Below are 24,128 nucleotides of genomic sequence, written 5' to 3'. Positions count from 1 at the left end.
TCTGAGCTTATGTGTTTGTATATTGTACAGGCAGAACAGATGGAAAAAAAGCAACATGAGGAGTTGGAACTGAGCCCTGACCAATGGCGGAAAGGAAAGAAGTCTACTTTCCGGCATGTTGGAGATGACACCACTCGCTTAGAGATCTGGATCCACCCATCACATCCTCGGTCCTCCCAGGGCACTGAATCTGGGAAGGATTCTGAGCAGGAGAATGGGCTGGGCAGCCTGAGCCCAAGTGATGTAAGTTGCTGAGGGTGATCTAATGAGCAAGACTAAGTAAACATGGGTGCCCCAGTACATGCAACTGGGAATCAGTGCACAGACATTTACCATTAATCACAGGGAAGGTAAATCACTTCAGGCTCTCTGATGTCATCTCTCACTTCCAGCTACACTTCTTTCACTTTATTATATGCTTCCCTCTCTCACCACTATGTGGCACTGTAGAATTTAGTAAAACTAGTTTTTCTAGAGGAAGATTTACTTAGCATAGGATGAGAATTTTTTGCTGCTTTGGCTTTGGAGTCACCAATATGATGCTTCCGAATTCTGTTGTGATTTTGTGAAGCTAGAGAGAGAGCATAGTTGGAAAACTGCAAATGGCTGGTTCATTGTGCCTTGAGAGTAAAATTCATAGTGGAGTGAATGATGGTGTGATCTTACCCTTCTCCTATCTACCCTTCTAATCTTACCCTTCTCCAAACTTTTCACAAAGCAGCCAGAGTTATATCTCTAAAATGTGTATCTGACAAGTTACTTCTTAGAAATAAGAATGAGAGTTTGCTACAATAATCCAAGTAAGATGTGAAAAAGATCTGAACCAGGAAATAGCTCTGGAGATGGGGAGAAGTGAACAGATATATGATATATATTAATGAGGTAGAATCCAAAGGACCTGATTGGACATGGGGAGCTGAAGGACAAGAGGAAGTCAAAAGTAATACCTATTTAGGTGTTTCTGGCTTGGAAACCAGGTGAGTACTGGTCTATTCCTTGAGATAGGGAATAGAGGTAGAATTGGTTTTAGGAGAAAAACAGTGAGTTTAGTTTTGGACATGCTGGAATTTCTGTAGGACACTGATGAAAAGAGATTTAAAGGCTAACATATCAAAAGTGGGGAGAGTGTTCTAAGTTAGAGATGAAGATATTTGAAGGCATCCCCTTATAGATGGAATTGAAGTCATGAGAGTAGATTTAGTCACTTGAGGAGAAAACAGTGATAAATAGGCTGAAGGTCTAAGAGAGTAAGGAGATAGATGGCAGGGAGACGTCCTTGCAGAGGATTGGAAGGGAGTAGAATCTGGAGCGCAAGTGCAGAGATTAGCCTGACTGAAGGTGAGAGATCCTTCTTTCTTATGCTTGAGGGAGAAGGGGGCAGGTAATTGGGGATCAGGTAAGTTTGTGGGTATTAGAGGAGAAAGATGTTTACTTTTTTCTCTTTGAAGTTGGAGACATTGTTGTCTGCTAAGAATGAATCAAAAGTAGTAGAATAGGAAGACTTCTTTGTGGTTTCATTTAAAATTGCCATTTTCTCTTTTTATGTCCTTCTTTAGCTCTTTTCTGCATGACTTGGAAAGTAGACATTGCTTATGAATGAAACTTCCAGTTTGCTATGTGCCATGATTTGCATGGGGTGCTTCAGGGGAGACTGAAGGTAGACTGTCTCACTGTTGCCCTTTTCTAGTTTGGATATTGCAGCCCCAAATTGGAAGCCTATATGAATAAGAGAGGAGTCATTCTATTGGGTTAGCTCCACTGTCTGTCTTTAAAATGAAAGCAGCGGGGTGCCTGGGTGGCTGTCGGTTAAGCATCCCACTTTGGCTCAGGTCACGATCTCACAGTTTGTGGGTTCGAGCCCTTTGTCGGGCTCTGTGCTGACAGCTCAGAGTCTGGAACCTGGAGCCTGCTTTGGATTCTGTGTCTCCCTCTCTCTCTGCCCCTCCCCTGCTTGTGCTGTATCTCTCTCTAAAAAAATAAATAAATGTTTAAATAAATAAGTAAATGTTTAAATAAATAAATGTTTAAATAAATAAATAAATAAATAAATAAATAAATAAATAAAATGAAAGCAACAGCAATTTGAGAAAGCATTTTATGGCTTTCTTTGACCTTGGCCTCAAGGTTGGGGAGTATCCTTTGTAAAGGTTAAGGTTGTAACTAATACTCTATAGATCTCACTCTCCCATTGTGCTTCATTGATTTTTAAGTACTGTGTTTATAAGTTTATGTTTTTATTCCTTTTTTTTTTTAATGTTTATTCAGTTTTGAAAGACAGAGAGAGACAGAGCACAAGCAGGGGTGGGGCAGAGAGAGAGGGGGACACAGAATCTGAAGCAGGCTCCAGGCTCTGAGCTGTCAGCACAGAGCCCGACGTGGGGCTTGAACTCATGAACCCGGAGATCATGCCCTGAGCCGAAGTCAGACGCTCAACCGACTCAGCTACCCAGGCGCCCCATTTATGTTTTCATTCTTGTTTGCATCTCAGAGAAGGCATTTTCAGTTTATGGGCTGTCATTAGGTGTATTAAGTTTTATTAATTATTTTATTTTTAATTTTACTAATAATACATGAATGTAAGTTTAGTAGAAATTTCAAATGATTAAAGATATTAGCGGAGTGAAGTGGTCATTTCTTTCGTAACTATTCATGTTGTTTATGTATTTTCACCTTACTTATTCTTGGGTAATTACTTTCCTTAATTTCTCTTAAATTTACATCTGTGAGGTTGGGCTTTTAGTTTGAGACTGCCAGCACCAGGGGAAGAAGTCTGCAGTTTCATAGCTCTTCGTTTATCCAGCCAGAAAACCTCCCTTCCTTTTTCACCTGCTTTCTCAGACCCTAAGTCTGCTTCCCATATTTTCTTTTTTAGAGAAGGCCCCAAGAACTTGGCTTGTTCTCTCTATTCCTTGGAACCTATAGTTGACAAGAAGTGGGGATTTAGTCACAGACATTTGAGTGATTAGGCATTGGGGATACAGATAGAGATTAAAACAACCAAAAACAACCAAAAATGATCTTTGACCTCAGGGAGCACTCAGTCATGTGGGGAAGACAAAAACATGCATATGTGATTATAGTGCAGTGTGCCAAGTGCTATGATAAAGGGGAGCATGAGAGGCTACAAAAGAACAGGGTCAGGGCACCTAATTTGGGCAGGGTTTCGGAAGGGTTAGGCATTTTGCAGCTGAAGGATGATGGAAGGGCATTTCCTCTCTGAGACCTGAGGCTTGGGAACTGCAGTATGGCCGAAGGCTATACTATATATATACTTTTCTCGATTTCCACTACCACCATCCTAGTCCAAGCTCTCATCGGTAATCCACAGACTTTTGAAAAAGTTCCTAATGGTCTTTTCACATTTATTCTTGGTCCTCCTTTGACATTTATTTTTCTTTTTTTCTTTTATTATTATTTTTTAATTAAAATTTTTTTTAGAATTTTTTTTTTTTTTTTTTTGAAAGCGAGCAAGGGAGAGGCAGGGAGAGAGAGAGAGAGAGAGAGGAGAGAGAGAATCCCAAGCAGGCTCTGCGCTGTCAGAGGAGAGCCCAGTGTAGGGCTCAAACCCATGAACTATTAGATTATGACCTGAGCTGAAACCAACAGTCGGACACTTAACCTACTGAGCCACCCAGGTACCCCTTATTTTACTATTTTTTAATGTTTATTTATTTATTTATTTTGAGTGAGTGCATATGTGTGTGCGCAAGCAAGAGTCAGGGGCAGAGAGATAGGAGAGAGAGAGAGAGAGAGAGAGAGAGAGAGAGAGAGAGAATTCCAAGCAGGCTCTGTGCTGTGAGTGCGAGGCTTGATCCCATGGACCATGAGATCATGACCTGAGCCAAAATCAAGAGTTGGACGCTTAACTGAATGAGCCACCAGGCACCCCAGGCCTTTTTTTAGATAGTAACCTAAGTGAGCTTCCAGATACACATTTTTGATTGAAAGTCTTCAGTTGTTTCTGTTTGCTCTCGGAGTCATGTCCAAAATCTGTACTGTAGTATACTGGGCCCCACATGATTTGGCCCCTGCAACTTCTGACCATACCTTCTCACCATACTTCTCTTCCGCCCCCCCACCCCCAGCCCTGTTGTACTGGTTTCTTCGTGAAGGGCCCAAGTTCTTTTCTGACCCTTGGCTATCACACATTCTCTCTTTCTGCAGTGCTCTTCTCTATCAGTCCCATTCTTATCCTTAAATTCTCAGTCTAAATATCATTTCCCTTTTCCAGGGAAGCTTTTTCTGATCCCTGAGCCTGGATGTTACCCCTTTGTAACCACATTTTTAATTAAGTACTTTTGGGTACAGTTTTGTTGTTGTTGGTTAAAATCTTTCCCTTGCTGGATTCATGGCTCTGTGAGAGGTCCATATCTATTTGTTCACTTACTTTATCCCCAGTGCCCACATTTACAGGAGTTTAAATAAATCTTAGTTGAATATATAAATGATGGAAGAAACTGAGGAATGAGGCTGGAGACGGTGGAGGGGAGCAGATCCTTCATAAATACTGAGGAATTTGGATATCAGGTATTAAGGATTTTAAGCAGTAGGATTTTAAGCTGGGACATAATCAGATTGTGTGATGATCCTCTTTTCAGTACTTCTCTTAGAACAGATTTCTTTTATTTTTTTTAAAGGGGATTTTTTTTTTAATTGCAAAAGTAATACCAATACGGATACCACTGTATCTACATCAGTGTCCATGAAGTTTAAAATGAGAGTCCCTTGTATTCTTGCCTTCAGAGACACCACTATTAACTATTTGATGGAGGCCCTTCCAGACCTTTTTTCCAAGCATTTATAAGTGTGTACACGTACACACATACCTGTAGACACATAGAATATATTTTTAACAAAAATGGGATTATTCTTTGCACATGTCCCCTGCTATCTGAAAATAGAGCATTACTATGAAATGTTTCGTAAGCCGAAATGGCATAAAGCAGAGAAACCGTTGCCATTAATTTGTATGGAAAATTTTTTCGACGTTCCCAGACCTCCAAAATACCCTCTTTTAGGCTGTTCTGATACCATAAGACACATCTTGCTAATGGATGCACAGAATAGATCAGACAAAGCACAGATGCTGGCAGACACAGTTCAGAGCTCTGGTGGCCTGATGCTGAGGTGACGAGTGTAGTTCCCAGAGAAGGAGCTTGGTGGTGCCACTCGAGGTACGCGCTGCCTCTGAAGACAAATGCTGAATGCTAGCTTCGCTTTTCAGCTTTTTTATAAAAGCCAAAATCCCCTTTGGATTTCTTTCAGTTAGCAAAAGTGGTACTATTGTAGGTCTTTCGTAAAAATAAAGTGATACAGCATGAACTTTTGAAAAGCAAGGGATATCTGTATATACTAATCTATAATTTGCTTTTTTAAATTATCAGCTGGACATACAGTTGGTTCTGTTATAATGTTATAATGTAACATACTTCCTAAAATTCCCTGTACTATGTAAAATCACACAGTAAAAACCACAGAGCTTATGGGGAAGATGGGGATAGGGGCACAATACTCAAAAACTTCCTCAGTGATGTATTAAAAAAAAGATATGAACCTGATAAGGCAGTTGTGCAATTTTATACATTATCCATTGATTAAGAAATAAAAAGATACTAGGGTGCCTGCGTGGCTCAGTCAGTTGAGCATCAGACTTCGGCTCAGGTCATGATCTCGTGGTCCACAGTCCGTGGGTTTGAGCCCTGTGTCAGGCTCTGTGCTGACGGGTTGGAGCCTTGGACCCTGCTTCGGATTCTGTGTCTCCTTCTCTCTCTGCCCCTCCCCCACTCATGCTCTGTGTCTGTCTCAATAAATGAACATTAGAAAAAATTTAGAAGTACAAAAATACTATTTTGAAAAAGAAATGAACTTTGCCTACAGAAATGGGCTTCAGAAGGACTAAAGCTTCCCGTTCCACTTTTTTTTTTTTTTTTTTTTTTTTTTTTTTTTGGTGAGAGAGAGTGAGAGAGAGAGTGCGCGAGTGAGTGAGGGGCAGAGAGGGAATCCTGAAGCGGGGCTCAAGCTCACCCGATACGGGGCTCGAACTCACAAACCGTGAGACCTAAGCTGAAGACGCATGCTTAACCAACTGAGCCACCTGGGTGCCCCCCGTTACACTCTTTTTTAGAGAGAAGGATGATAGCTTGTGGATTCTTGTGAAGTGATGGAGGGAAGGTTATTTGGAATTGTACGAGTAGGTATAACATCACATGTGGGTAGGTTTAGCTTCTATGAGTTCACATGGTGAACTGTAGTAGCTGGGAGATATTTGGAGAGAGAGCGCGTGAGCGTGTGAGCGTGTGTGTGTGTGTTTTATATTCCTGTGTAGCTGGGTTCAGTTGAGTGTAGTTTCCTATGTTCACCCGGTGTTTCTCATGAACAGAATCATGCATAAGGAGATGCAAAATTTGTGTTCTACTCAAAATGTTCCCTAACACATTTATCACAATGGAACAAACATATATTTTCAAAACAAGGATTATAGCAAAACAGACTCTATTTCTACTTGTCCAAGAGTATCTTTTCTTAGTATGTTCTTAGTGTGGCTGAATATTTCATTATGAAGGTATGTGTCATTTGCTTAACTTATCTGTGTAATTTAAATATTTGCTGAGCATTGCTTGTTCATTTTAGTTGTCTTCTTTGGATGATTAGCCTAAGAACTACTCCTTTGACAATTCCCATTTCTAGCACAAACTACTAAAATTTACATCCATGAATAAGAAACAGAAAATTTGTAGTTTCAAGTAGTTGTTAGTAATGATAGTAGAGTCCCCACTAGTTTGTTCTCTCTCTGCCAAGCACAGGTTTTGGATCTCTCTCTGAGTGGCTGCAGGAGGTTAGCTTGTGGGTTGTTGGTTTTTAGCCTTGAGATGTGGTTTGGGTTGAACATGCTACCTGGGGAGGGACTGCCAACCTCAACTGTAAATGGCATCCTTTTAAACTAATTGAGACTTCTATTTAAACTCTACCCCTGACAGCTAGGCTACTCAAATTCAGTGTCACAAGGGTCCCAAGCATTCTTTATTTAGCAGGTGTGCCTTCTGCTATGCCTCAGGTCCCTTTGGAAATCAGAAAAAGGTACTGCTTAGCAAACAAGTTGTTGCAGACAGTGAGTTAATTAAGGAGATTATAGCATCAGAGACCCGTTTTCACACTGAAAGGCCAGGGAACTGCTCTGTTTGTATCTTGAATCCAATGTAACTTGTGTCTGTTGACTGGGGAAGAATGAGCAAGTGAGAATGGGAGTCGTTAACAGATGTTTGTCTCTCCAACTTCATTGAGTTCTCATGTTTTGGCATGATTTGATTTCCTTTTCCCAGCTGACTGTGGTTACTGTATAACGTGTTTGGTGCCATGTGTGGAAAATGGCTTTAGGTAATGAAATGTCATTGTGTATTTGGCCAAACTCTTGACAAGCCTTCCTTCCTTTTGGCCCTTCAGAATGGTTTTGGGGTTCAGTCTGGACTGTACTTCAGTAGCTCCTAATAGCAATCATTTGGCCTTTCCTTATTTGAATCTCATATCCTATTTCATCCACCAAATGATATTGTTTGCCTTGTTTTTTTTCCTTTTGTTCCTGTTCCTTCTGTCACATTCCAATATTTATTTTATTTCTTTGCATAGTTCCCCCCCCACCTCCCCAGGACTTGTTCATGTCCAGTCCAGAATTTACTGCAGTTATTCTTGAGTTTTTGGAGTAGACGGCTGCCTTCTGGGTCCAGTGTTTAACCAGACTGAAGGTTAGTTTACCTGTCCTGCTGTGCCTCTGTTCTAGGGTTGTAAACATGAATACAACATTGTTACTACCTCAAAGAGTTTACAGTCTAGTGCGTGGGTCAGCAAGCCTTTTCTGTAAAAGACCATATAGTCAATATTTGAGGCTTTACAGGTCCTATGGTCTCTTTTACAGCTACTCACCTCTGCAGTTGTAGTGCTAAAATAGCCATAGACGGTACCTAACTGAATGAGCATGGCTGTGTTCCAGTAAAACTTTATTTACAAAGACTGGTGGCAGCCTGCCTTTGGCCTGTGGGCCTCGTTTGCCAGCTTCTGATCTGCTGGAAGTCATGGCTATGTAAACAGAATGTTTCAGCATACAGTTGGTTATTGTCATTTGCGGTAGTTATGTGCTATAAAGTCACCACAGACACTGAATTAGTGAATACTGAACCATTGCTTCTAAAGGAAAAACAGGATTAGGTTTCTGTGAGCCTCTGGTTATAAGAATTTCATCAGGTGATTAATACATAATCTTGTTTTATGTAGGTTTCTGTTTAAAGTCACTTTATTTAATATATATTGGTGACTCCTGGCCAGCAGCACTATAACTTGTGCCTGAACAAATACACACATTTTCTCTGTAAGGCACATCCCAGCCTTCTTGCACTTAGGAACACTAGATAGCATTTCAAGCACTATGCTTGGAGGCCATTTTAAAGTGAAATCACCAACAAGAAGCACACAAATGTGAAAGGCATGGCACTGATAGACTGTGAAAAGGGCCCTTGTTTAAAGTATGAGAACTTGAACAAAAAGGCAGAGAGTCACCTTGTTGGACCTCAGCTGGGAACAGGTGTATCAGGGAACTTGAATTTTTTGCCACTCTGTGTGTGTCCACGAGTGTCTGTGGAAACCCCATGGGGATTGATTTTGGTGTTACTAATAAGTTTTAGCAAGTAGCTGAATTCACAAATATGAAGTCTACAAATAATGATGACCAAGTATATTGTGGTAAGCGTCATGAGGGAGGTGTGCGTTGGGTACCGTGGAAGCATGGGGAAGGGCTACTTGGTTCAGTCCAGGTGGAAGCATGGGTTGTAGTGAGGAAAAGGGGAGTCACTTTGGAAGACTTCTTGGAAAAGTTAACTAGGCCAGGTGAGAAGAGAGTGTTCCAAGTAGAAGAGACAGCATGGGCAAAGGCAGAGGAGGTGTGGCACAGCAGAGGGTTTGCAGGTATCTAAACATACGGTAATTTGGAGGATCATGTGAGGAAGGTGGAGTAGGAGAGAGACTGAGCCTTCTGCAGGAACACTTTCTTGTTTGGTGCTGTGGTATGTATGGGTAGTGGTCAGTGGGCTGGGCCCAAATAATGTACTTCTGGATGCTGGAAATAATTTGTTTCTGGAATTTCTCATTGTTTGCTTGTCATGTCTGCGTTGTTAATTCAACAAAAGCAGTACTGTTTCATTCACTAAATTAGGTAGGATGGAAATTGACTGAATTTTTTGTCCTGCAGTTTGTTGATTAAAATTTGAGGGCTACTCTTTTAGATGGTTTTTTAGGCATTGTGAACTCAAACATGCAGAAGATACTAGTGATGTTTCTTTGCGTCTTGGTTGTTGGAGGAAATTGCCAATGGCTTTAAGTAGGGCAAACCTCTTTTTCTCTTCATTTTGGTATTTTTATTGCCTTTAAAAAGTTACAAAGCCAACACATCCTTACTGTAAAAAATTTGAAAGTGCAGACAAACAATGTGTTTGTACCATCTAGTGTTGACCACTACTAACATCTTAGGGTTTGCTTTTCCTGCATGTTTAATGCTTATTTATTTTTGAGAGAGGGAGAGAGACGGAGCGTGAGCAGAGGGTGGGGGTGCAGAGAGAGAGGGAGGCACAGAATCCGATGCAGGCTCCAGGCTCTGAGCTGTCAGCATAGAGCCTGACACAGAGCTCAAACCCACGAACTGTGAGAGCATGACCTGAGCAGAAGTCAGACGCTCAACCGACTGAGCCACCCAGGCGCCCCTCCTGCATGTTTATATAGGGCATAGCACATAGATTGGAAATGGCTAACACCCATTAACCTGGGGAGTCAAAAGAGAAAAATCCATGCCTGATTATCAACTCAGAACTGGGTTGGAAAAGTGGTATTCTAATTTCAGAAGTCAAACACAGATACCTGTATCTTGCTATTTATCCAAGTAGCACAGTGAGTGACACCATAATGTTCTCCCTTTCCTGTGTAAAGAGGAACTTCTCAAGCTACATCAATAAAGAAGAACAAGTTCAAGAAAGATTAGACATCTAATAGGACTCATTCTAGTTTTGAAAGATTGAGTATAAAAGGGTCCGTTTCATGAGGAAGCATCTTGAACTGGTAATAAATTGGGGCATGAGGGCTAATTTGAGGCCCTGTGGGCATAGAACCTTTGTGACTTTGTTTGAAAAGCTGGGTTCTAGTTGGAAAAGTTTCTAGGTGGTGGTGTTGGGGGTGGCTTCTAGGTCAGTGGGAATAGAGATAAAAAGGTCTAGCAGAGGAATGATTGCCTTTTCAAATATTCTAAAGAAATATTTTTAAATAGGTAAAACGTGTGTGTGTGTGTGTGTGTGTGTGTGTGTGTGTGTGTGTGTATACACATAAACATGGTTCTCTCCCTTTTCTTACATTATTAGTGGCATGTCGTACATACTGTTATTCACCTTTGGTTGTTTTTTCCCCCTTCATATTACTGTTGGACTTGGGAAATCCTTCCATGAGTGCTTGCCTACAAGTCCTTGTATCTCTCTTAGAGGCTGGCAGCGTGATAGATTTCATTAATTTTGTCCAGCATCTGATATGTCAGAGGCAGCATAGTGCAGAGGTTAACAGCTTGGGCTTTGGGAAGTCCTAAGTTCAAGTCCTAGTTTTATCAGTTATCAGCAGTGAGGCTTCGGGCATGAGCTGCAGTTTCTTCATCTGTAAGACGGTGATACTGGTAGACTAAATGAGATAATGCATGTGAAGCACAATGAGTAGCATATGGTAACTTCTCATGTATTGTTGGTGGTAGTTCTTATTTACATACTTACATTTTTGTTATGATCTTTTAAGCTGTTAGGTTTATTTTTGCCTTTTTTACTGTTTCTAATTAAAGTGAACAGTGAAGCTTAATAATTCACAAACTGGCTGTCTAAATGCAGACCTGTTTTGTTTGATGTGAAGAGTTTTATTTAATGATGACAAATTTCAAATACACACAAGACAAAATAATAAAATGAATCCCCATATTGTCACTGGTATTCAACAATTATCAAGACTTTCCCACATTTGTTTTAGCTTTCCCTCCTGCGTGTTCCGCTCCCCCTGCCTCGGTTGAAGTATTTTAAAACAAACCCTAGATGTCACATCACTGCATCCCTACACATGTCACTTATGTACATACCTTATAAAAAATACTTTTTTGGGGGCACCTGGGTGGTTCAGTTGATTGAGCATCTGGCTCTTGATTTTGGCTCAGGTCATGATCCCAGGGTCGTGGGATCGAGCCCAGCGTCAGGCTCTGCGTTGAGTGTGGAACTTGCTCTCTCTCCTTCTCCTGCCCCTCTCCTCTCTCTCTCTATTTCTAAAATAAAGAAAAGAAAAAAAGGTTTTTAAAGGACTTTTTTAATATACAACGGTGCCATTGCCATGTCTGTCTGTGGCATTCTGTATCTGATCCATAACTTTATTTCCCACATTATCTATCAAATGGCTTCTTAGATTTGGTTTGTTGAAATCAAGACCTACATGTTATGTTTGATTGTCTCGTCTTCTAAGTTTCTTTTAATCAAGAACAATTCTGCCTTCCCTTTGAAAGATGTTCTTCATGTTATAAGCTTGTTAAAGAAGCAGGTTAGTTGTGCTATAGAATTCCCACACTCTCAATTTGTCTCCTTGTGGTATCATTCAGCCTTTCCCTCTGTCCCCCCTATTCCTATAAATGAGAATTAGCTCTAGAAACTTGGTTAGATTCAGGTTCACAGGTGAGCTGTGTGCCTCATTGTGCACTGCATTAGGAAGTGTCTGTTTATCTCACTTTCAGTGATGCTAAGGCTGATCAGATGGTTCAGGTGGGACAAATGGCAGGGTTTTGTTTGTTTTGTTTTAACATTTCAATCAGTTGCCGGCTAATTTACAAAAAAAATCAAGATCTGGCAACAGTTTGCCAGAGCCAAGTAGCAGCTACCCTCTTTTAATGGGGCTTGTGTTCTCCAATTTGCCACCAACCCCCCAACTCTCCTGGACTTACACACAGCCACTTTTGTCACCTGCCTTGCCTCTGTAGGCATTTGATTTTGTGATTAGTGCTTTAAGAGTGCCACCAACGTGGGTTATTGCATTCTAGGTTTTTAAGTTGTTTCTCAGAGATTCTGTTTAGGACGGGCAAGTCCCCCCAGACAGGCCTGATTTTGATTACGGTTTGGAAATGTCTTAATCATTGGACCGTAAGGGTTCTTTTGTTTTCTCTTTTTTTAGGGAGGAGCGTAAGTGTTTTGCTTGTGTTCACATGATATTGTCATTGGTGTTGACCCAGAAACTAGTTAGCTATGTGCCCTGCTACCAGGCTGGTTTACTCTTTTTTTTTTTTTTTTTTTTAACGTTTATTTATTTTTGAGACAGAGAGAGATAGAGCATGAATGGGGGAGGGTCACAGTGAGAGGGAGACACAGAATCTGAAACAGGCTCCAGGCTCTGAGCTGTCAGCACAGAGCCTGACGCGGGGCTCGAACCCACGGACCGTGAGATCATGACCTGAGCCGAAGTCAGACGCTTAACCGACCAAGCCACCCAGACGCCCTACTCTTTGTGTATAGTCTAGTACTAGTGAGCCTAAGGAACCTGGAGGTATCACTTCTGTTTCCTAATGAAATTTGTACCTCTGGGAATGGAGGCCTACGTACAGAGCTCTGGGACAGTTCTTTCCTCAACATCCTGTTGCAGCCAAACTTGGTGAAAAGCAAGAAGTTATTCTTCCTCAGTGTGTGAACTGACAAGCTTCAGGCTGTGTTCTAGTAGAGTCTGAATGCCGCCCATCAAACTGGTTGATTAAGAATAAACTTTTCTTGTCTCATGTAATTTTCCCTAACCCCAGGCTTTTTCATTGATCTGAGATCTCTGGCAGAGTGAGAACCTCGTTTCTCTAGGCTTGGAAATCATAGTTTTGGCCTGACACTTTGCCTGCTGCCCCTGCCCGAATCTCATGTGTCCATGTTTCCACATTTTTAGTTTAGTTTTTTTTTTTTTTTTTTTTCCTTAGAGGTGCTTTCATAAGTTGAGAATGATGATTTTCTTTCGTCTGAATGCATGGCTCTGCGAGGCTGGGTAGTACACGTGTATATTTTTTTTCCTGCATTGAATCAAGTGTCCAGCAAAGTAAACACTGGCCCGCAAAGGAGCACAGCTTCACTGTGAGAAACCCGGGTCAGGTGGTCCAGAGCGCGAGCTTTCACATGCTCAACTTGTTACAGTTGTTTGAAGGCTTTCTTAATTTTTTTTTTTTTAACCATGTTTTGCAGGTGGCATTTTCTTCAGACCATTTGTCTTGTTTCTCAGTGCCCCTTTGCATAGTTTGTGCACCTGAGCTGCTGCTGCTGCCACCACCGCTGCCACTGCTGTGGCGAAAAGAAAGCTGTGGTGTGTGGGTGGCACACATCTAATAGCTCCACCTTCCCCTCACCCCCGCTGCCCCTGAACATGGCTGTAGTTCAGAGCTCGGTGTTAGAAGGCCTGCTTTCTTAGGCAAGATGTCTGGTCTCGTATTGGAGTGTTTTAATTCTTAGAGTAGTACTGTGAGCCTTTAGGTTGGCACTTCCAGAACTAGTGCCACGAAAAAGCTTTTGCCCTGATTTTCCCTGGATGGCATAAGCACCGATTTAATCTACAGTGAGAGAAGCACTGAGGCTCTGTGCTAATAGGCAAATGTTTTCTGTCTGGTAACTCAGTTATTTCATTACCCCGTATTTATCAAAGTTTGCTTAGCTTTTTGGCCTTATAAATACAAAGATGTCCTATCAGTAGGGGGGGTAGTATACAGTTACGCAGGGTTGCTTTGGGGGTTCCATTAACGTCACGTCATTCAGGTAGCCCTTTACTTTTGTAAAGTAGTGTGCAGTGTATTCCTCCACCCTGGAAGCTGTTTGGCCACGTAGGATGACAGGCGTTCCTGAGGCCTTTTTCTTTTAGGAAGGGGCTACAGGTTGGCTCTCTTTTTCTTAGGCCATGAGGAACAGAACTTGGTGACGGTACTTCAGAGGTGGAACCAGGACTGGGTTTTTCAGATATTGATAATGTGAAGTGTTCTTTGAGATGCAGCCCCCAGCAGGCGGGGACTGGAGCCTGGACCACTGCTGGACTCTCGGGCTGCTGTCTTTCTTTGTCTCTTTGTGGTTGGCAGTGAGTGGAAGTTTCTCAAAGTACATTGGCCCTACCTACAAACCCTTAACGCCCTGTATGACCTCGGTCACCAAACCACTTCAGGGCTTTATTTTTATCCTAGCCGTTTCGTTTCAAGATGTGAGGTTGGTTTCTTTCCTCTAACAGAGCAAAGTTCTCTGGGGGAAGAAACAGAGTGCCAGGGTGCAGTTGAGGCTGGTTAAACACCAAAACCACACTCTTCATCTTTCTGGGCTTGAGACGTGACATAAGCCATGCTGCAAACACCAGCTTCCACACTGAAGAAACCTGGTCAGATACTGACTTCATTTCTTTTTTGTGTTTGTTTTGTTTGTATTTTTAGAGAAGTAGAACGTGGGGGAAAAGAGGTGTTACCTGCCCATTCTGCTTTAGCCAGAAATCTAATTCTAAGAATGGACATTTTGTTGCAATCCAGTATTTCCGAGCTTAGGGCTTTTCATCTTCCCCACCAGTGTTGATGAGAACTCTCACAACTCACCAGGTCTCAGGAAACCGGATTACCAACATATCCTGTTCGCGTGCATGTGTGTATTCTGTGTTACCCACAGGCCACTTTCCACCCCACGTGACCTTTAGCTACCATCCGGAAAGTCAGGACCCAGATACCAGTCAGAATTTCCAGGCTTTGGTTTGGTTTAGACATTTCAGAAAATGTTAATAGTAGTAATTTTAAAGAGACTTACTGAGTGGCACGCATACTGAATAGGAAGTAACGCATCCTGAGGAGAGGGGGAAAGGCAGGACCGGGGGGCTCTTTGAGAAACGTGTTTGAAAATAAACATTCAGGACAAGACTTGCACAGCAGAGGAGGAGAGGACAGGGGGGAACGGTTTGATTAATTAGAAGTGAATAATGGTCCTATTTTTAGGCTTTAAGGCTCAATTCTGAAGCTCTCTTTACATTCGTTAAAATTGTAGTACACGTTATTAAAGTTGTTTACAACACACTTCATTGCATTTTATTTTAATCAGCATGTCTCAGTGTGAACAGACTGTGATGAGTCAGGTAACACACTGGAACAGGGGTAGATAAAAGACTGCCAGTGGCCTGCACGCCAAGAGTGGTTTATAGCATTCTTATGTAAGGACTTGTTTAAAAAGGAGACAGCATGTGACAGAGATGTATGTGGCCCACAAGGCCTAAACTATTTACTCTCTGGCCCTTTACAGAAAATATTTGCCCACCACTGCTCTAGAAGCTGGGAAGGGCGAAGGCAGTTAATACAGGGGCGGCCCTTCATTTAGGACACTGATTGTTAATAAGGGTGTTACTGCCTTTTTGGGGGACAGTTCTTCGTTTTGTGGGACTGTCACTGCAGGATGTTTAGCATTCCTGGACCTGCCCACCAGGTGCCAGTGGTGGCCCCCACACATTTCCAAGCACTCCCTGGAAGGAGTGGTACCGTTTTGGTTGGGAATCACCAATACAGGAGCTTGGTGACACCAAAAACACCTTGTTAAGGTTTCCTCCTCTTTCATTTCCTCTCAGTCAGAGAAACAGATTTGGGATTTGGCTGTTCATGGCATAAGGACCAACCATAGTGTGAGAGAGAATGTGAGTAACTGGTGAAATGGGGAGAGTTCTCAGTAGGGTATAATAAAGAGGTTTTAAGGAGGCCATTTGATGAGTATGTTGCATGTTCACCCTTAAAAGGATTGTTGAGATTCATATATAGTTTGCGAAAGCTTTGTTTTGATGTCGCCCGTGCTTTCAGAAGCATGTTGCTCTCTGTGTGAGAGGAAGAGTAGCCATCTTTGGCCTTAATGTCCAGATCGCCATGAGATCTGTGGGAATCTGTATGGTGTACTTGAGAGACTTGTTCAGAGCCAATGTAAGGACGTAGTTTTGGCATCTTGTGAATAACCTGATATGCAGACTTAAGCCAGAATTCTGGGGTTGGAGAATTTTCCAGCCTGGGAGAGTTGACTGAGAAAAGTCCTCCTTTGGCTCTTTACCAAGTTAGACAAGGGAGCAATCAGCTGCTGAGTTCTAGCCAACTGGAATGTATGTGAGGGTGTACTATAAATCGTCCCTTAGGATCCAGCTCCTAGTCTGTGAAGAGCCTTCCAAATAAGAATGAGACCCTTACACAGGATCCTTGTCACTCTGCAGCTGCTTGAGGAAGGAATAGAGTAGTGATTTGATGTTACTGTGGGAGCAGCTCACTTTATATAGTAACATACTGCCTGTTGGTTGGGGTAAGAGATTGCAGTGACCTTTTTGTTTTCCCCCTGTTGCCTTTCTCACCAATTTCCTGTACTGTTTTTTATTTCTGACCATACTCTTGGGGAGATGTATCTGCAGTTCTATCATTCTGTAATCCCTCTCTACTCTTAAAGGTTCCAGAGATTCATCTGTCTACTCTGCTTTCACTGTCTTGGATGTGATGTTTGGGCTGAGATAGAGAATATGAAAAAGTTGTTTTCTTGGCTGGCGATCTTCTCCCAGTCGGCAGACTATTTGTTGGGCTTCAGGGGGAAACTCCAGGTTTTTCCCCCTCTTGGAAGCCGTTCGCATTACTCATAAATATTTAATATTGAAGTTACTGCTCAGTTTTATTTTTCCAAGTATTACTATATAGACATTAGACCAGAAGGAACTTAAGATACCATGGAGACTCTTTCTAATGCTTCGGTCTCTATAAAATGTATCTGCCACACATTTTTATTTTTGAGGGCTTCAGTGATATTTCTGGTTGTCTTCCCTCTGTCCACTGATCCAAAACTTTATTATCTCTGATGGAAATCACCAGGCATCTCCTCCTTTTGTTCTTGCCATGTCATTCATGCCTAGAACCATCTGAGAAGTGTGTACCTAGGTGACGTACTGGCCTCAAGTAGCATTGCTTTGACTGAATTGTAATTGGTGTAAGGTCAGCAGCCTATATTAAGACAAATAATAATAAGGAGGTCTAGGGAATCATTGCCATTTGCATCACGTGGTATCTTCTTTCTGGAAACCCATGGGAGAAATTTCTGCTTTTAGTGTCAGAGATAGTTGTGCTGTGTGGGCTTTTTTTTTTTTTAATTTAAATTCATGCACATTTATGAATTTGTTTTTAAGAATGATTCTGTCTTAATTGTTTCAGAGGTTAGCACTGAACTTGTAACTTCCTTTAGTAAATGTGAAGGACTTTCTGGCATGCGACTTGTGTCATGTCCTTACTACTAGTGACCTCTGATCTTTTTCTCTTTCATTTCTCTTTCTTGTTTTCAATTTATTTTATGCTGCAGTTCAGTATATGCGTTTGTATGTTGCCTTAAATAACGGGCTTTACAGTTTTATATGCACATTTTTTTCTTTTTCTCTTGATTATTCAGTTGTAAAACCTCTTTCTCAGGTCAGCTAGTCATTTCTGAGGGGATCAAGGTTTTCACTATCCCCATTCAAGTCCTTTCCATAAATATTTAGTGAGTACCTCTGTATGTTAGTTATTATTCTAGGCACTGCACACAGAAAGGTAAATGATATTGATCTTTCCTTCAAAGATACAGTCTAGTGGGAAAAATGGATATGTAAATAAATACTTGTAATAAAGTGTTACAAAATAGAAACGTGTACATTGTACAGGGGTAACACCGAGGGGAAAAACATTAACTGATGATGAACAAGGAAAGCTACCTAGAAGGGTGATCTGTCCTTAATTTTGAAGGATAAAAGAAGTTCTTTAGGTAGATGTGAGTAGCCAACTTTTCTGGCAGAAGCAACAACATAGATAAAAATGTGGTATGGTTGGAAACTAAGTGGTTGCTTCTGGGATTCCTAGCCAAGAGTCTGTAATTAGAATATTTTAGGCCACAGTACAGACGTCCACATTGATGTTGTTTAATCAGTCAGCTGGAGCTGAAGATTCATCACAAAGGAGATATGTTGGGCTTTTGATTTGGCTGAAGCTTAGAAGTGGATCCTTCAGATAGTTCTTCTCTGCTTTATTTTATGCATTAGCAAAAGTTGAGTCATCCTAAAGTCATGCCTTCCATCATTCTGGGAAGCTTTCTGAGCCAGCGTCGGTTTGGCTTAGGAATAAGTTATGCTTTATGTGGTAACCATTGGCAATAAAAGTTCTGTTCTTGCCCTGCACACGCACAGTAGGACTGCAACTGCTGAACATGTGGGAATGAGGAGTTGGGATGATACCGTCTATGGATTTGCATTTTTCTGGGGTGTTTCTTGGTAAGGATGCTGCAACTTTACTCTGTCTAATGAGATTTTGAGCTGAATTGTGCCACAAATGTCTGAGATACTAGGTCCTAATTTGTAAAGCAAACTATGTGTAAGTCGGTTGACATTCTCTCTGAGGAATTTTTTTTTTGGCAGATTTTCCTTTAGAGTTCTGGACAGATCTGTAAAACAGTATGGCTTTTAAAATACTTCAAAGTGACATATTGGTCACTTTGGTTGATTAAGGTACTAATAGATGCATGCCCTTGGCATCCCCAGTAAGCTGTCCCTTGTGGCTAATGGAGACTAGGAGTTACATCTTCTGGATACATTCCTAAATTGTTTTTTTATTTCTGAGAACACATTTTTTAATCTCTTTCTTTGTTTCTACATCTGTAAAACAAATATATCTACGCCATCAGCTGATCTGGTCTTTAACACCAGTGTAGCTTTCTGCACTTAGATGGAGCCCCAAACTTTTAGCACAGTCACCTTCATTTCTGCCACCTCAGAGTTAGAATCTTGGTGTGGGGGTTAGGACTTTTGGGGCAAAGGGTATTGGCTATGGAATAAAGGCTTTTTGTGGAACAGCAGAAAAAGTTGCGGTAATTTTTAAAAAATCTCATTATAATATACATACAGAAAAGTGTACATATCAAAGCCATACATTTGGGGCACCTGGGTGGTTTAGTCGGTCAAGTGTCAACTTCACCTCAGGTCACGATCTCACAGTTTGTGAGTTTGAGCCCCACATCGGGCTTGGTGCTGGAGCCTGCTTCAGATTCTGTGTCTCCTTTCTCTGCCCCTCTCCCACTTGTGCTCTCTCTCCCTCAAAAATAAATAAACATTAAAAAAAAAGAAGCCATACAGTTTGATAAATTGTCACAAACTAAGCATATACTTTTGTAACCAGCAGAGTAATTGCTTTTTGACTCATGTCACTTTTGTTCTTTTCTTCCTTTTTAACTCTAAACTCAGATTTTCCCCATACATTTAGCAGGAATAGTGACAGGGATAGAGCATTGTAAATAAGTGAGGAAGAAGTTAATGCTTATGTTTTCCCTTGCTAATGCTTTCTGGTATGCATAAGAATTTTTTTTTGTTGTTTTTTTTTTTGTTTTGTTTTGTTTTGTTTTGTTTTGAGAGGAAAGGAGAACTGGAGTAAAGATCAGAGATTTTGAAGGTGTTTGCCCTATCGTTTTGAACTAGATATTTTGGGTCTTGGGAACAAGTCCAAAAGAGACATGACTGACAAAAAACCAGATGGAAGCAGGCCTTGCCTCCAGTCACAGTGAAACTGAGTCTCTCACCAAAAGTGCTGTGGTTTGGCCTTAATGTCGAACTATCTGGCTGTTGGGGGGGTGGGGGGGAGGGAGTGACATCATGGCCTGCCTGCTTCTGGAGACGCTTGGATCCAGCTGGGATGTGGCGTCCCAGAAGTCCCGTGCTGCCATGTTTATAGCCTTGTCTTTGGCGTCCAGGTAAGTGCCAGGCTGTACCAGGTCACGTTGTCTGAGTGTAACCCATTTTTATTCTCTTTTTGCTAGCTAGACAAACCCAGTTTTCTTCTCTTTTTGCTGCTAGCTGACAGTGAGGTAGAGGTGCCTCTGTTGATAAAGAACAGATACAGAAGTTTGCATCCAAACCTGAATAACCATTTTTAACTTGAAACACTTTTCCTACGAGTTGACGCACCAGAATCCTTCCCTTATTTGGTGCCCTGCTTAAATCTGAAGCTTGCATGAGGTTGCCAGAGCTCCCTGTGTGCTGATTATTTGCTTTTTGGTACCCACAGCAGAGTGGTTTGCGAAACCTTCTTTGTGACCACATCTTTCTTAAACTGAAGCTTTGTTCTCCTTTGGGTTCTTAGATTAGTTCGTGCTCCTCCCTTTCCTGAGAGATTCGGGGGTTTTCCTGTATTGTGGTAGGTGGGTGGGCAGGAGAGTATGTTTTCAGATATTTTTTCTGGATTATGCACCGTCCCTTGATGATGGTGTGTGAATGTACATACGTTCTCTGACTCTTGAAGAACTATTTCTCTATTAACCAGGCAGATTGTGGATCTGTCTAGAGAAAATGTTAGGGTTTTTGTTTTACTAGTTTTATTATTGCTGTTTTACTGTTATGGAAAGCAAGCTCTTACCTACTTTTCTCTTTTCTCTCTTCTGGCCGGCGTTATCCTGGGGTGCGTTTGTTAAGGGCTTCCGCTGACTTGCAGGATAGGATCTGGACTGGAAGTATCTATTTCCCTTAATCTGTAAGACTTTGAACTAGTGGTCTCAGTGAGTGATAGCTGGAACCATTGGTGGGGTTGCTTTAGCTTTTGGCCTTTGTAAACATCCTTGGTGTCTGTCTTGTTTCTGCCCAAAAGGTTGCTTTCTTTGAGGTGCCTGGGTGGCTCAGATGGTCAGGCGTCCAACTTCGGCTCTGGTCATGATCTCACTGTTCGTGGGTTTGAGCCCTGCATCAGGCTCCATGTGGACAGTGTGGAGCCTGCTTGCGATTCTCTCTGTCTCCCTCTCTCTCTCTCTGCCCCTTCCCCACTCATGCTCTCCCTGAAAATAAATAAACTTAAAAAAAAAGACAGAAAAAAGGTTGCCTGTTTTAAAGGTGAAAGATGGAAGAGCTCAGAGTCTGGAGTCAGACTGCCTGGGTTAACTTTGGGCAAGTCACGTAACCTCTCTGTGCTCTATTTTCTCATCCGTAATATAGAATTTATAGTATTACTAAACTCACAGCATTGTTGTAAGGTTAAATACATTAATAGACAAGGTGCTTAGAATAGTGCCATACGTATAGAAGGTGTTGTAGAAGTTTGGATTATTATTGTTAAGGTGCTTGGGTGTGTCACACTTGTTTTGTTCAGTTACAAAACTTGAGTTCTTACTGTCTAAATTGTGTTTGAGTAGCTTGGGATACTTTTAACTCCTAAAGCACAGAGTGTAAATTCAACCTGTCCTCAGTTGGGGACTGTCCCTGAGCTTCTGAAAGGTACAGTCCAATTAGGTGTTAGGCCACACTCCCCCCACCCCACCCTTGCCCCCCATCGTGTGGGTTATAAGCTGGGTAGAATACTGGATAGGTTCTTTCAATTCTTTGTTCTCATTGGCTGAGCCTTATTTATGCTTCAAAGTATGTCTTTTCCTCCTATTACATGACAAGCCAGAAATTGTAAAAGTATGAGTGTTATGATCTTTAGAACCGACTCTATCACGTCCATCCATCTCTCTATTTACCTCTCCATCACTATTGATAATTTCTGTGTCCTGGGTTATAGAAGTCAATCATGAACTAAAGGATGTCATGGTCTAGAGCTGTGCCGACCAGTACAGTAGTAGCCATACTGGCTATTTAGATTAATTAAAGTGAAACACAGTTAAAATTTTAGTTTCTTAGTCACACTAGCCACCTTTCAGATACTTATTACCCATATGTGGCTAGTGGCCGCTGTATTGGTCTGTGAAGATAAGGAACATATCTGTCGTCCTGGACAGGAAGTTCTATGGACAGAGCTGGTCTAAAGACAGACACGGATGTATAAGATGTACTGTGGCGAATGAAATACTCTCTGAGGCTGCAGGATAAGGTGTAAGGTTCAGCCTGGAGGTAGAGGACAGGCAGAGCAAGGAAAAGTAGGACTGTACTAGATATAGAAAGGAGTACATGAGAAGGGTTTAGATAGAGATTGGGGTAGACAGAAGGAACATGATGAGTTTTGGGCACCACGAATAATTCTTTGTTGCTGAAAGGTAGGCCGTATCAGCAAGGGTAGAGGCGGGAGAAACAGCCAAAGGCCAGACTAGAAAGGCTATTTATTCACCAAGTATATTTATTGATTACCTTTTTTAAGCCCACTGTTGTGAACCAAGTACACAGAATCCTCACTGTCATGGTGTGTGTGTGTGTGTGTGTAAATCGGTGATAAGTGCTATAAAAACAGGATAAGCTTGAGCAGTGCTGCTCAAACTTTACTGCACAGTATAATCGCCTGGGGAGTTTTTAAAAATCCCAATGCTCAGGTCACACCCCAAGGTGTCACTGTGGGAATTAAATCAGTGTCTGGGGATGGAGGCCAGGCATCTGTATTTTTAAAAGATTTGCACGCCATTCCATTATGCTATAAAGTTTAGGAACCCTTGGACTAGGGACACAACTGGAAGCATGCTTGGCACATTCAAGGGATAGGAGGCAACAGGAGTGGAGAGTGAGTATTACATAGGCCTTTTATAGGAGACTGTAAGGACTATGGCTTTTTTTGTGTGTTCAGATTTTATTTTTTTATTTTTATTAAAATTTTTTTAAGTTTATTTATTTTGAGGGGGGGAGCAAGCAGGAGAGGGGGAGAGAGAGAGAATCCCAAGCAGGCTCTGCACTGCACTCTGTGCTGCACACAGGTCAGCACAGAGCCCGATGCAGGGCTCGAACTCACGAACCATGAGATCATGAGTCGAAACCAAGAGTTGGGTGCTTAACTGACTGAGCCACCCAAGCGCCCCAGGATTTTATTTTTAAGTAATCTCTACACCCACCAAATGTGGGACTTGAACTTACAACCCTGAAATCAAGAGTCATGTGCTCCACCAACTGAGCCAGCTGGGTGCCCTGAACTTTGACTTTTATTCTGATGTTAACTGTGGTCTCTTTTTGTCCCATCTCTTGGGCTGGAATGTAGCAGATGGAGCTGCTGTTACTCAGGATCATATTCCTTAATTCCTGATAGAACTCTGATTTTCTTTGACTACTTTTGTTTGGGTTTTGTCATATTACCCTCCAAAAAGAAATAGATTTAAATTCTCATAAATAGTGATGAACGTGTTATTTCCCTACAGCATTAATATTAGTACTGCACTGTTTTTCTTGGGAGTTTTTTATATGTAGTACCTGGATAGCCTATTTAATCACTATTAAATCTCTGTGTTTTATATGTTCTTCATTCAGCAACCACTTACTGAATATGTAATAAGGTACCAAATACCATGCTAGGCCATTTAAAAATATTGAAAGGAAATAAAATATCCAAATTATCTCTAAAAGTGAAATCAGTGTTTCATTTAGTTTGGGACTTTTTCTAAAGACTCATACTTGGTTCTGGGCCACTGCTGGTCTCTATAGATTGAGTTCTTTAGAACTAGAACCCCTGGGACTTAGGGATGGCATCATGATTGTCGATGAGTGTGGAATGACTACTTCCTTTACCTTCCCTTTCTTTTCCATCTCCCTTACCATTGAGGAGTGATTGCAGCAGCTTCTTAAGGGGTCTCCTGGCCTCTGCACATTTGACCCTGGCCAGTTACCCCTTAGAAAACTAAAATTTCTAAACAGTAGCCAGAGTGTCTTTTCAAAAATGGAGGTTTGTTCATGTCGCTTCCCTGCTCAACACTTTTCAGTAGCTTAATTAAGATCAGACTATTTAATAAGGAGTACAACTTGTACAGTTTGGCTCAGCCTGTATCTCCAGCCTCATTCTTGGAAAATCACCCACCTGGCCATGCCACTCTACCACATACCACTCTTGGGACCAGCACACATGCTGTTCCATTTGCTTATGTCACATAGACAAGATACCCTACCTGCTCCAAAACTGTTTACTCAGCCATCAGGTTTCAACTCAAGGATCTCTTCCTCTGAGGTCTCTAATGCTCCTGCTGTGGAGGTACAGAGCATCCTGTACATCCCTAATCATGGTACTTTATAATTGTGTCACCCACAGAGCAGGGATCATCCCTGCCTTTGTTCATAGTTTGGGCAGAGCAGGGATCATATCTGCCTTTGTTCATAGTTTGGGCAGTGTCATGTTCACAGAAGGTGGCAAGTAA

General features: G+C 41.7%; 1 protein-coding gene across 2 annotated transcripts in view; it reads left to right on the top strand.

Moving 5' to 3' along the window:
- The window catches only part of SMG6 (SMG6 nonsense mediated mRNA decay factor), a 227,433-nt gene that overhangs the window by 17,112 nt on the left and 186,193 nt on the right, over positions 1–24,128 (top strand). For both annotated transcript variants that reach the window (XM_049636759.1, XM_049636760.1), the window contains exon 8: positions 31–243. In XM_049636759.1, coding sequence (XP_049492716.1) covers positions 31–243 — 213 coding nt within the window. The remainder of the gene's footprint in view (positions 1–30; positions 244–24,128) is intronic.

Source organism: Panthera uncia, chromosome E1, assembly GCF_023721935.1.
Source record: "Panthera uncia isolate 11264 chromosome E1, Puncia_PCG_1.0, whole genome shotgun sequence".
NCBI classification, from domain to species: Eukaryota; Metazoa; Chordata; class Mammalia; order Carnivora; family Felidae; genus Panthera; species Panthera uncia.
Note: the sequence above shows the minus strand (reverse complement) of the source record. Positions and strands in the feature narration are given on the sequence as shown.